This window comes from Myotis lucifugus, unplaced genomic scaffold (assembly GCF_000147115.1).
Source record: "Myotis lucifugus unplaced genomic scaffold, Myoluc2.0 scaffold_221, whole genome shotgun sequence".
In the NCBI taxonomy this organism is placed as follows: domain Eukaryota; kingdom Metazoa; phylum Chordata; class Mammalia; order Chiroptera; family Vespertilionidae; genus Myotis; species Myotis lucifugus.
The window spans coordinates 988,989-1,002,447 of NW_005871269.1; the positions used below are offsets into that span (position 1 = coordinate 988,989).

A 13,459-nucleotide genomic window follows, 5' to 3' on the forward strand; every position below is an offset into this window, starting at 1 on the left:
GGTATTGTATGTGAGGAAACCTAACTCTCAGTTTGACATCCATTAGAGAACACATGTAGGAGAGAGGATCTTAGGGGAAAGGCTTCATGTGAACATGGTGGTGAGAACTCTGTGTTCACCAGAGAATCCACACAGGAGAGAAACCATACACGTGTGATATTTTTCACAAAAGATTCATTCATGACTCTACATTGCACGGTCATAAGAAGATCCACATGAAAGACAAAATGTACTGTGGTAAAGATTGTGGGAAATGCTTGGGCTGCAAGGGAATCCTCAGAGCTCGCCAAAGAACCTTCTTAGGAGCTACTAAACCATATTAATATCTCCAGGTGAGCTGGGAAGTATAAATATAATGTGAGCCACAAAGGTGAGCTGCATATATAATTAAAATGTTCTAGTAGCCACATTAAAAATTAACGAGGCAGGGGATTTTAATTTTAATAATGTATTTTTTGTTACTCCACATATCATAAATATTATTTCAATATGTAATCAATATAAAACATTATACATGATATTTTACATTTTTTTGGTGTGTCCTAAGTCTTTTAAATCCAGCATGTATTTTATACTTACAGTACATCTCGATTTGGATTCATTGCATTATAAATGCTCAGTTGCCACCTATGGCTATTGGCCACTGTATTGGCTAATACAGTTTGAAAACTCTAAATGCCATAAAAGAGTCCATTCAGTCACACCTCACATAATTGCACCAACTGATATCACTTAATTAAGCCCAAGTCCTTGTCCTGGCCCCAAAATAAGGTTAACAGTGATTTGTAACCTACTATTATTTTGGATAGCAAATGACAATTTAATACCTGGTAAGCACTTAGGAGAATATGTAGCTTACAATAAATGCGCTGAAGTATTAAAAACCATGACTGAAATATAATCACTTACATAAAAAGGGTAGGGTAATTTGTGACAACATGGGTACATGGCTGAATCTGGAGGGCATTAAGCTAAGTGAAACAAGCCAGACAAAGAAAGACAAAAAATATGGTGTCACTTACATGTGGAATCTAAAAAAAAATAAAAAGAAGGTTGAAATCATAGAAACTAAGAGTACATTGGTGGTTGCCAAGGGCTGGGTGGGAGGGTAGAGAAAATGGAAAGAGGTTGGCCAAAGGGCACAAACTTCCAGTTACAAGATGACTAAGTTCCGAGGATCTAACGAACAGCTTGTGGACAATAGCTAACAATGTGGTATTGTATACTTGGTATATGCTAAGAGAGTAAATCTTAAGCATTCTTACCCTCCCCCCTTCCAAAAAAATCAATAAATGATATCAGGACAATTATTTAACTGTATAGTACTTAAATATATTCCAAAAGGATTAACTTAAATGTAAAATCAATAAAAAACTAGAAATAAGTATTATCATAAATTGAGAGAATGGGAATTGACTGGGAAACTGCAATGAGGGAAGGACCACTATTGCTCCTTTGCTCTCCTCCACCTGCTTCCCCATCTTCCTGTCCCTCGGCTGGGTAGAGGGCACAGCTGGAGGAAGAGGCAAAAGTCCTACTTTATTGACATCACTGTAGTATTGGCTACTGCAGTAAAAAATAAAATAAAAAGTGGCCACGTGAGGTCATGATGTATTAATTAATTTGATTATGGCAATCATTTCACAAGGTACTAGTACAGTACATATATACCATTGTACACTTTAAATATATTATAGTTGTATTTGTCAGTTTTACTTCAATAAAGCTAAAGCTGGAAAAAAAATCCCATTTCATAATTTAAAAAAGTAATCATAGGTCTTCTTTTTGATGTATTATTCTCGTACAGGAATAAGGAAAAAGTTAAAGTTCTATTCCCTGCTCCCATTAGCTTTGTTTTAATGGTGCTTATTTGTTCTAATTGGCCTCCTGGCCCACCAGATTCATTCCATATATCTGGTTATTCATTGTCTGGAATAATAATTCATGGTCTGCTAATATTTATAAATGAAGGGCTTGATTATTCAGTATGGGGAACTGATGTGGTCACTGCCTGCAATTATGTGGGCGAATGTTTGTTTTTTTCCTGATTGGTTTTACCCCGAGTGTGAGTTAGGCTGTTGGTAAGTTGGTGGTCTGATTTTTTCGGCTCTACTTCTCCTTTATGGGAGCTGTCTGCTTGTGGGCCTCTTCTTGGCTGTGATGCAGAACGAGCTGGGTGGCTACCGTTCACTCTGGGTGGCAAGTGTTCAATGATTTCAAAGTGGTAGAATTAAGCCCCTCATTAGATATTTGCTTTATGTCTATAACATTTAACATATTGTAACATTTCTTTATATAGGAATACACATGGCTTGATAAAAGCTATCATGAAATTATTACAAATGCAAGCTGTAAAGGAAGGACAAGCTGGCGAGAAGAATATTCAGGATCTATATTCTATTAGGTAAGCCTTTTTCCCTTTCTTTAAAAAACATATTTTTTTTATTGTGTGAATGGTGAGCTTATGAACTGAGACATGCTAATCCATTAAGAACAGTTATTTCAGAGCTTGAGCAAATGTACTTATAGCAGGAGGGTAAACTTCCTCACCATGAAGACGAATAGGCGACTAGCAAGGGGTTATCACCCAGGGCAAGGTCTGTAGTTATGAGCATTGATTTGCCTTTTTTTGTATTCTATAGAATGTAATCTATCGAATTATTTTAAAAAGAAAAACCACACCGCAGCATTGACAGTGAAATGCATTGGATTTTATGGGGGAGTGTGGGCAAAGGATGGCATCAGGCTTATTTGTGAAGGTGCCTTGAAGGTCCTAGGAAGCCATTTCTTGAGAGAGGAACTCCCACTTGGTGAGCAGAGGACCCCAGCGGATGCCATGTAACCAATGTGTATTGTCCTAGGAACTGTGTTTAGTGATGCATCCGGAATGTGCCTGCTTCTAAAGAATGAGAACCTGGGACCATAAACAAGGGGACTGGTTCACGGTGGAAAATGGTTCGCATGGGCTATGGCAATTCAATAGGGCAAGTAAATCCACTGGCTCTGTGACACAGATAGTGATTGTGGGGAGGGATCTGATGAGAAGCACTGCAGTACGTTTTGAATGGATTTCTCTTGGTTGACTGATCATCCTAGTAGATTTAAACCATCAGTAGGCCTTGCACACTTTCCTCTAAGGCTCACACAATTTTCATTGTATCTTAGCTACTGTTATTCCATTGAATTACTGTCGATCCTTGTATTAAAAGGCTACAGAGCAAAGGTATGGGAGGCTTCGAGTCCTCCTAAATATTGAGTTTTTTGGAAGCAAAATGAGGACTGTCTCTGATGTCTAACATCCAGATAGAAACTGAAAAAGATCTCCAACTAACTATTCCCCCCTAAATCATATAAACATATCCAGATATTTGGGAAAAAAGAAAGAAAGAAAGTAAATCAGATCCTTGTGAATCCTCATTGGCTGGAGCACACAGCACCTGCAGTTTTGAGCATTTGACACCAGCTATCAGAAGCTCTGAGAGTCTCTGAAATGTTGAGTGCTGCCTACTCACGTAGATTTACAGTGCTTTCCTTTTGAGACTGAGTCAACAGTGTCTCGTTACAATGATCGTTCCTGAAGTTTTAGTGCTATTTACGATCTCTTTTATTTTTTATGAGTACATTCAGAATTTTTTAAAGCCATTTTTTTAAAAACAAGGTCAGATTTGCATTTTACATATTTTTTTTTCTTAGCATGTTTTTGATGTCTTCAAACATATGGAAAAGTTGGAAGGATGCAGTACAATGAATTAGTAAATTCCTTAACTTATTTGTTAACTCAGTAATTTGATTTTAAATAGAAGAAGCAAAAATAAAATTATTTGCTCTATGAAAATACTGTGGAAACGGGGTGTGCACAGTAAACTTTCCAAATTGATAAATACGCTTCTCTCTTTTTAACATAGTGGTGCCTCCCGAGGCACAGGGTTTTTATTTCAGGTTTGTCCTTTACCCATTACCTTGATCAGAATTGAACCTAAGGAGTAGATGAGCAGATCTTAATATTTCTAGATGAGTCATATGAACATCTGTGTTTTTTCTCTTTTTTAAAAGAAGTTCAATCTCTTGGGCCAGAGTTTCAGGATAGAAAATGATTTCATTTCATTATTGTTCACTGAGGGTTATTTATTTTAAGATAGGAAAGCTATTGAAGTTTTTCATTTATTTTTTTATATAACAGTTTTATGACACAATTGACCCATTTAAAGCATACAGTTCTCATGGTTTTTAATATATTGATAGAAGTATGCAACCATCACCATAATCAATTCTAGGACATCTTCATCAATCCAAAAAAGAAGCGCTGGCTGGTGTGGCTGTTGGTTGAGTGTTGTTCCATGTACCCCAAAGTCGCAGGTTCAATTCCTGATGAAGGCACATGGCCAGGTTTTGGGCTCGATCCCCAGTAAGGGGCGTGCAGGAGGCAGCTGATTGATGATCTCTCTCATCAATGTTTCTCTTTCTCTAAAATCAATAAAAAGACATTAAAAAATACCTCACCCATTAGCTGTCACTCCATATTTCTGTTCACCCATTTAATTTAATGGTTCTCAACCCTGGTTGCTCATTAGAACCATCTGGGTGTGGAACATATCAAAAATCAAATACCCCAAATGAATCAGAATCTCTGCCATACGGCGTAGGCATGTGTAGTTTTAAAAAGGCCCAGGTGGTTCTGATTCACAGTGAGTACAAGGTGGTATGCAACCACTCCTTAAGGTGCATTCTGGTCACCTGGGGCCTTGTTGAATGGCAGATTCTTTCCTTAGGGCTAGAGTGGGCTCCAGATTCTTCTATGATAGGCTCCCAGGTGCTGCTGATTCCCCACCAACTATAAGTAGCAGAGCTACGGGCAGCATCCGCAGAACCTCAAGGCTTGTTGGGAGTGCAGGAGCGTGGGCTATCTGGATCTGAGTCTGCCTGCTGGTATGATTTTTCAGGTAATGTAGAGGCACCTTAAAGTTTAAGAAGCCCTGGCGTAGGTGATGGTAAAGGGAAGTTTTCTATCATGCAGAAGTGGAGTCACTCTCTTTTTTATGCTGATTGTCCTCACTGTGAGTGTTCGACCTTCAGTCATCTATAATGTTTCCCGTGTTTACTTATAATTTATATTCTCTGGTAGTTAGTTCTTCTAACTGCAGCCTTGTTTTCATAAGAGAATAGGTGCTAGGCGTGGATAGGGAGCCTGGTTTGAGGAGCTGAAAGCTTTGTTTTTAGATTGGTGGCACATTAAGAGGACCGGAATCAATCACCTGAGTTGGCATAATCCAGTAATGTTTATGGAGAGCCCTTATGTGAACGGCTGCGTGGCACTATAAATCAGCAGAGTGTAATCGAGTGACAAGAGCCGTAAGTTCCTCCAGCGGGGATTGCGGATGGCAGAAACGGAGGAGAGGTAAGCCTGAGGAGCACATTCCCCTCGAGAGAGCGGTGATTACCCGAGTCCGGCATGAACTTGCCACGCTGCTTTAGAGCCTCTTTGCCACATGTTGGTTAGCAATATCACCCAGCCTTGGAGAGGCAACGGATGCGCTGTGTTTGAAAGCATAGAAAGGATATGAGAAGCTTAGCGGTGTTCCCTGCTTATGCTGTAGGATTCATTTAAAATGGAAGTGGCATGAAACATAATTGGAAGCTTTCTGGGCTGAAACTAATCTGTTCTTAATGGTATGAAGGACTCTGCTAGTAAACATTTGGGGTTTAAGTATTTCTCACTTTTTTGTCTTAAGAGCTAACTTGAGTTGTAGTAAAACCAAATATGTGGTCATTCGAGTCTGTGCTGAGTTGCCCAGGTGGTTCTGGTTCACGGTGAGTACAAGATGGAATGCCAGCCACCCTTTAACATGCATTCCCATCACCTGGGCCTTGTTGGCTCCTGTGACACCTGGAGGAGCTCTGGAGGGGGCCTTCTCTTGGTTGAACCTGGACATCAGTGGTTCTCAAACTTCTGTGCATAAGAATCATCTAGGGAGTCTGTTAAAAGTACAGCTTCTCAAGACCACTTGCCAGAGATTCTCGTTCATCCAGTAGGTTTGGTGTGAGATTCAGCATCAGTATGTTTGTCTGGCTGGTCAGTGGTACGGATATAGGTTGCTTGTGGATCACACTTGAGAAGTGCTGCTTGAGCTCCTGGGAGCTTAATGGTACCACATATGAGCTGCCAGGAACCCTTTGGGGTAGACTAGGAAGTAGTTCTTGAGGGTTTGTGTCTCCTTGCCTCTGTTTCTTGTTTGGGAGGCAAAAAGTCTGTAATGTTCCTAAGCCCAACGGACAATAGAGAGGCCAAGAGCAGAATCAAATACTTTTTCTAAAGGAAAAGCAATCCAGTGAGAACAAGCCAAGTGCAGACAGAAGTGAGAGAATGTTAAGCGATTTAAATCCCATTGCTCTGTTCAATGAAATACTGCCATGGCCCTAACACAGCAGGGTTCTTCCTGGTCAGGTGGATGGTTGCAGGAGCAGGAGGTGAAGAGAGCCCTCAGCACCTTCCTGGAAACCACCACTGGTTTTTAGTGTTTACAGTGCAGAAGCAGCTCATACTCAGTGTTTGATATGTGTGTCTGGGACATGCCTGCAAACCTGCATTTTAATAGGAGATTTGGATGTACAGGTGGTCTACTGACCATCCTTTAGATATACTAGATCAGCGTGTGTGTAGCTAATAAAGTTCATGTTGCCTAAGTGGACCCTTCTTTAGTTTTGTGGCTTAAACAAGATTACATGGGGGATATTTAAGTAGGATTTCGACCTCCAGAGCCTTTTAGGATGAGGGTAACTGGAAGGACATACAGTACATTTGACTACTGTGGTTACATGAGGAGCATATGCCAAACATAAAATCCTAGGCCCATGAGTCTCAACCTGTAGCACATCCGAGCCCTCTGACAGATGCTGGGCTCTTCCTGGAATGACCGAGTGTCAGCGTTGGTAATTTTTCAGAGCTTCCCAGGTGGTTTCTGATGCACTGGGAGGGTTGAGAACTGCTGCCCAGTTGTTGCAGTGAGGAAATGGGGGTTCATCCTTGCCAGACCATCGGATCTTTCAGGATTAATAACATTATATATGAAATCTCCTGACTTGTAAATGTTGAGAAACAATTTAGATTTTTAAAAGTACAGGGTAAGCTAGGCCAGTGTTGCTCAGTGGTAGGGTCTCAACCTATGAACCAGGAGGTCAAGGTTCAATTCTAAGGGAAACATGCTTGCATTACAGGCTCCATCCCCAGTGTGGGGCTTGCAAGAAGGTAGCCAGTCAGTGATGCTCTCTCATTATTATTAATGTTTCTCTCTCTCCCTTCCTCTCTGAAATCAATAAAAATATTTTTTAAAAAATACAGGGTAGGCAGACAAAACACATCTACTCACAGGCAGTAAGTTTGTGACCTCTGGTTTAGGCACTTGTTTTTAAAAATTTTAGAAGCCTTTTCTAGCTGTGAACAATTTTTATACTAATTACTTTTTAAAAAAAATCTCTTCTAAGACATCGTTTAGTTCAGGCTTATTTTCCTTCTTCCACTTCTGTTTGGGCTGAATTTTGTTGGCTAGCCTGAACTCCACTTTCCTGTAACACGTGTGCATTTAACTAAGCCATTAAGCGCTCGTGAATATTGACCAGCAGGGCGTGCAGCAGAGAACTGATATGCGGCTGGTGTTTGGTTGCAAGGAAGAAGAACTAAACTAAATTTTTATTATTTATAAATTATTAGAGGCTCATTTTCTCATTTGCTTTGTAATGTGCTATTTTTCACCCTGAAATTTTATCATGTGCTTCTGCTTTTTATTTTTCCTCTGCATATTCATATTATGGCAGTCTCCTTAAGATCTTGCTTCCCTCAGCTGAAGTGAGGAAATAGCTGTGAATTCATGAGCAGTAACTGCTTGTTCCAGAATTTGTGCATCTTTCGGATGTGCCAGACAGTGGCTGACATGCACAAATACCAAATGTTATTTGTGGAAAGGTTTGGTCTGATCCACATCAAGCTGTGCTTCTGAAATAAGGGAATATTAAATGTTGTTGGCAGATAGAATGCTCTGAAATGGGTGATTAGGCTAATAGTAATGGATAGTTATACCCTGAGTAAACTAAAGTTATGCACTTGATATGTGTATTTGTTCATCCCTTTGTGCAAGAATGTGTAGTTTATTTAGATGGAGAGTTGATTTTAAGAACTTAAAGATGTGTTTCCTAAAGGCTAAGGTACTTTGTAATTCATATTGATTTTTTTCTACTTATCTCTTAAGGCAAATGCATTTATCCCTTAGGGTGAAAAGAGAAAAACAAGAGAAAGTCCCAAGATAAATACACAAAGCACTAAAACCAATTTGTGATTGTTGATATCAAAACATAGCCCAGTTTAATTCTGATAACTAGCTTTTTCTTATTAAACTTTTTTGGCATTTTCTCTTCCATCCATTTGGAAAGACCTCTATCCATTTTGAGTCTGCCATGCAAGGAGCACAGGAAGAGTATTTCGGTTATAGGGAAAAGCATGTGCTTAGATGCTGCTGGGTGGACAGCTGGGTGCACTAGAGTTAACTGGAGGCAGAGTGGCTGGAACTTAGTGTTCAAGGGAGGGAGAGGCCTAGCTAGAGGCTCTGGAGAGGTGGGCGTGGCCTAGAATATAATAAGACCATGGCAAAGACTTTGGGTTTTATTTAAAGAGTAGTGGGGGGGTGGGAGGGTGGGGGGTGAGAGTAATGGAAATTCACTGAAGATTTTTCTCTTTAGCTTATTATTTTAAAATAATAGTCTGAAGGTCTTGAAAAGTTGCAAGAACAGAGCAAAATACTCATATACCATTTGTCCAGATTCATCAGTTCCTTTTACACTTTGCCACATCTGCTTTATCATTCTTTCTATATAAGTAAATACACACACACACACACACACACACACACACACCCTCACACACCCTCCCTCCCCTTCAACCCCCACAAACATGCCCTGGCTGGGTGGCTTAGTTGATTGGAGCATCATCCTGTAGACCAAAACGTGTGGGTTCAATTCCCAGTCAGGGCATATTCCTAGATTGTGCCCCTGGCTGGGGCGCATACAGGAGGCAACCAATCAATGTTTCTCTCTCACATCGATGCTTCTCTTTCTCTCCCTCTTCCCCCTTCATCTCTCTCTAAAATCTATAAACATATCCTTGGGTGAGGATTAAAGAAAAAACAAACTCAGAATATGTGGGAGTAGATTGCATATACTGTATTCAATAATATGTGTTTCCTAAGAACAAAGTTATTCTCCTATATTACCAGAGTACAGTTATCAAATTGAGAAAATGTAATGTTGATACAATGCTTCAGAATATGGTCTCTATGCCAATTTTGTCCTTTGTCCTTCTATACCCCCTTTTTCTAGTGTATAGGACCTAGTGTAGGATCACATGTTGCCTTTAGTTGTCATATCTTTCTAGTTGTTTTTTTTAAACCCTCCATCTGAGGATATGTTTATTGATTTTACTTTTTTTTTTTAGGGAGGGGCGATGTGAGAAGGGGGATGCAATACGGGGAGGGGCGCGATAGGGGGAGGGAGGGGAAGATAGGTGGGAGAGAGGGGGAGATGGAGATGTGATGTGAGAGAGGGACATTGACCCATTGCCTGCTGCATGCATTCCAGGGATCAAACCTGCAACCTAGGTATATTCCCTGACCAGGAATCGAATGACCTTTCAACAAATTGCACCACCCTCCAGTTCTCTATTTAATCTTTTAAAATCTAGAACTGTTTCTCATCCTCTTTTGTGACATTGACAATTTTGAATACCATAAAAGTGATGCTTCTCAGGATATTACATCTGCAGGCACTGAGGTCCTCACTGGTTAAACAACAGTGAGATTTTCCCTAGAAAATCTCGCCTTCACTGGTGATTTTAATTTTGATCACCCATTTAAGGTGATATCTGGTTCCTCTATTGTATAGTTACCTTTCTCCTCTTGTAACTAATAACTAATCTGTGAGGCACTTTGAGGCCATGCAAATATCCTGGTTCTCATTAAGCTCACAAGCCCCCCCACCAGTCTTCTCGGTGATGATTTTAATATGATTTCCCAACTCCACCAGTCCCTTCACACTTAATGGTGACAGTGGAGATAGAGACAAATTTTAGGAGTAGAAATGATAGGGATCCCTGGAAATCCACTTAATGTGTAGATTCTAAAGCTCTACCTCTGTAGATTCTCATTTACAAATCTCGGGCGGGAGCCAGTGTGAGTATCTAGAATTTGTATATTTTTAAAAAGTTCCAAGGGATTCTGATGTAGAATTAGGCTTGGGAATCACTGGACAAATCATTCATTTACCAGTTAATGCCATGATATTTTATAATTACACTAGAGGCCCAGTGCGCGAAATCCCGCGGGACCCCAGACCCGCCTTGCCACTGTAGGACCCCAGACCTGCCATGAAGCAAGACCCATCAACATACCTCCTGGTGACCAGTCGTTCGGTCGTTATGGCCACTGGCCTTTTATAATACAGAGTAGAAAAACACCCTTAACTTTCTTTCCTTCCACATCTTCATCTTTAAAATGAACATAATTAAGCTCTCAACACAGATATTGAGCTAATAAATGAGATTCTGATTTGAATTTATTTTCTTTATAAGGGAAATCCAAGTTATGATTATGTATACTTCACATGGTGCATATGATTTTTTTTAAAATCAAGAAGTTAACTAAATTTAAAACAGTATGTGTCTAAGTTAGAAATATTCTTTAATGTCTTTTTTTATTGAGAGATAATTTAATATTCCATAAAAGTCATCCTTTTAAAGTGTTCAGTTGAACGGTTTTTATTATAGCCACAAAGTTGTTTAACTATTATTGCTCTCTGATTCCAGAATATTTCCACCCCCCCACCAAAGAAGCACCATGCCCATTAGCAGTCAGTCATTCCCATTCCCAATACTGCATATGCCCAGCCCCTAGAAAACATTACTTTTATCTGTGGGTTTGTCTGTTCTGGACCTTTCATATAAATAGAATCATATAATATGTGGCCTTTAATGACTGGCTTCTTCCACTTAGCATAATCTTCAAGGGCTATCTGTGTTGTAGCATGATTAGTACTTCATTCTTTTTTATGGCTAAATAATATTACATTGCACGGACTACCACATTTTATTTATTCTGCAATATTTTTGCATGTCTACCAATGAATTTTTAGTGTTTTGCCTTTTACATTTATTTCTGAAGGCAAACTACTTTTTATAAGTTACTGAAAAGAAACCTCTTCGTCTTTAAGAATAGTTGTTTTTCATTTCTATGGAGATTTCCTTATTACTTTTACTATCTTAATGAGGTTGCTTAGAGTCTTGCAGCTCTAAAATATCGACTATCACAGTGGTTCTCAACTTTGGCTGCACATTAGAATCACCTGGGAATCTTGTTAAAATCCTGATTCCTGGGCCTCATCATTAGTAACAAAGAAACAGAATTTCCGGAGGATGAGGCCCAGAAATCGGGATTTTAACAAGATTCCCAGGTGATTCTAATGTGCAGCCAAGGTTGAGAACCACTGGACTATCAGCGATTATCATATGGTTTTGTTGTCAAGGTAAGCATTTTGCTTTTTTGGACAGTGATAATTTCAATAATTGAACATATTATCTAAAGGGATCCCCTGAGATGTAGATGTTTGGTTTTATTTAGCATAAAGTAAGCATGACACCATCATTCAATCATTTGTACTATGTAATCAAGCTTCCATAAGGGATCAGAGCCAGTAGAATACATTAATATATTTTGCTGAAATTACAGAAACTTTAATACTTAAGGTGCCATGGTCTCTGGGCAGAACACATTGTATATAGCTTATTATTTTTTTAAGGGGAAATGATGCTTCCTTTATAGTTTTTTGGAAGTGTTTGTTTAACAAGTGAACTGCAGCAGTTCCCTTAGATATGCTTAGTTTAACAGATACATTTTTTTTGGAGGTGGGTCAGGACCTTCCTTGATAATCTCACAAAACTTTGGTATTTTTCCCTAGAAAATGTACACACATGTATGTACAAGTGGGGAAGTATAGCAGTGATACTTTCCAAGGGCCACCTGCCTCTTTGCACTTTGATTCTTTCTTTTGAGCTGCATGTTTTGCTTATGTTTTTATTTACTCTTTTCTTTTCTCTTTCCCACCGTGGGGAGTCGTTGTTCACAGTTTATGATTCTAATTATCTGGGGTTTATACCTGGGATTTAGAATCAGACCTAAAGAATAAGCTGCACACATTGTACAATCTTCTAGTTAGTAATTGCCACTAGAAAACACTTTATAAGTTCTTCTAAATGTGGATTTTTAATTTAAAATTAGTATGGTAATTTGCTGATAAATGTCTTTAAGACCATAAGATGTTATAATGTTTGCCTTATTAGCCTATTTATCTTATCTCTAGTTTATTTTTATTTTTGGCAATCGTGGCATGTAATTTAATAATACAATCTTTGGATCCCTAACTCAATGTTTGTATGTTTCTCTCCAGCCATCACCTGCATCTAAAATAGTGCTACACTGTGACACTAGCGGACACCTTTGCATTATATTCCTGCCTCTATACAGATTATGTAGCACAGAATTTCACACTTGAAGCCTATATAATTTTATTAACCAATGTCACTGCAATAAATTTTATTTAAACAAATCCCTGCCTCTCAAAATAGGGATCCTATAAAAGATGGTGTGAGGGCGGAATCATTGTAAAATGAAGTATATATATTTTCAAAGAAATGTTATAGTCTCCCTATTTGCCTTATCGGTCAAAAATAATTTGTCAAATGTCAAAATAATTTTTGCTCCAAGTCTTCCTTTTTCTGGGAGCTTGTGTGGACAGGATAAAATGCTTTCATCCTAAAACACTATAGGATATATAACGAGTCACAATTATTATTTAATGTTCTTTTTTATAGTAATATTCATTTTGGAATTTTCACCATGATTTTTAGTATTCATTTTTAAACTTAAAATCTGCAGAGCTTTTTTTTTTTTTTAAAAAAAAAATTCCTTCTTGGCTTCTAACTAGTGCTTTCAAATAAAAATTCAGAGCAGGTAGAGAAATGCTTTTAAAATGCATGTTTGATGTAGTAAGTGCTGCGCTCTGCTTCTGAAAGCGCCAGGTCACAGCTGCGTACATGACAATGCCCGTGACTGCAGGCATTGCTTCCTCACACAGAAAAGGCGATCCCTGTCTGTCATGGAATTTATGATGTAAATCAAATCCTGGCTTTCCTCCATTCAGAGACGGAGCAGAAAGGTTGAGGTGACCTAAAGGTTACAAATAACTTTTTGACTTGCCCTCCACAAGACTAATTTTTTTTTTTACTCTTTTCTGTTAGGATGGATGTACTTACGCTTGGAAAGATGAATCTAGTTACACGCCTTAGTTTACCATTGCCTCTGTCCTGGTCTAGTGGAACCAGGAATTGATCCTTCCTCCCCCCACTCCATTCTGTTAAGATGCACGT

The 13,459-nt window shown here is 38.9% G+C and overlaps 1 protein-coding gene across 1 annotated transcript in view; it reads left to right on the forward strand.

Annotated features, from left to right (window-relative positions):
- Positions 1 to 13,459, forward strand: part of FOCAD (focadhesin) — a 273,674-nt gene that overhangs the window by 50,561 nt on the left and 209,654 nt on the right. The window contains exon 5 of the mRNA XM_006098123.3: positions 2,300 to 2,404. Within this exon, the coding sequence (XP_006098185.1) occupies positions 2,300 to 2,404 (105 nt within the window). The remainder of the gene's footprint in view (positions 1 to 2,299; positions 2,405 to 13,459) is intronic.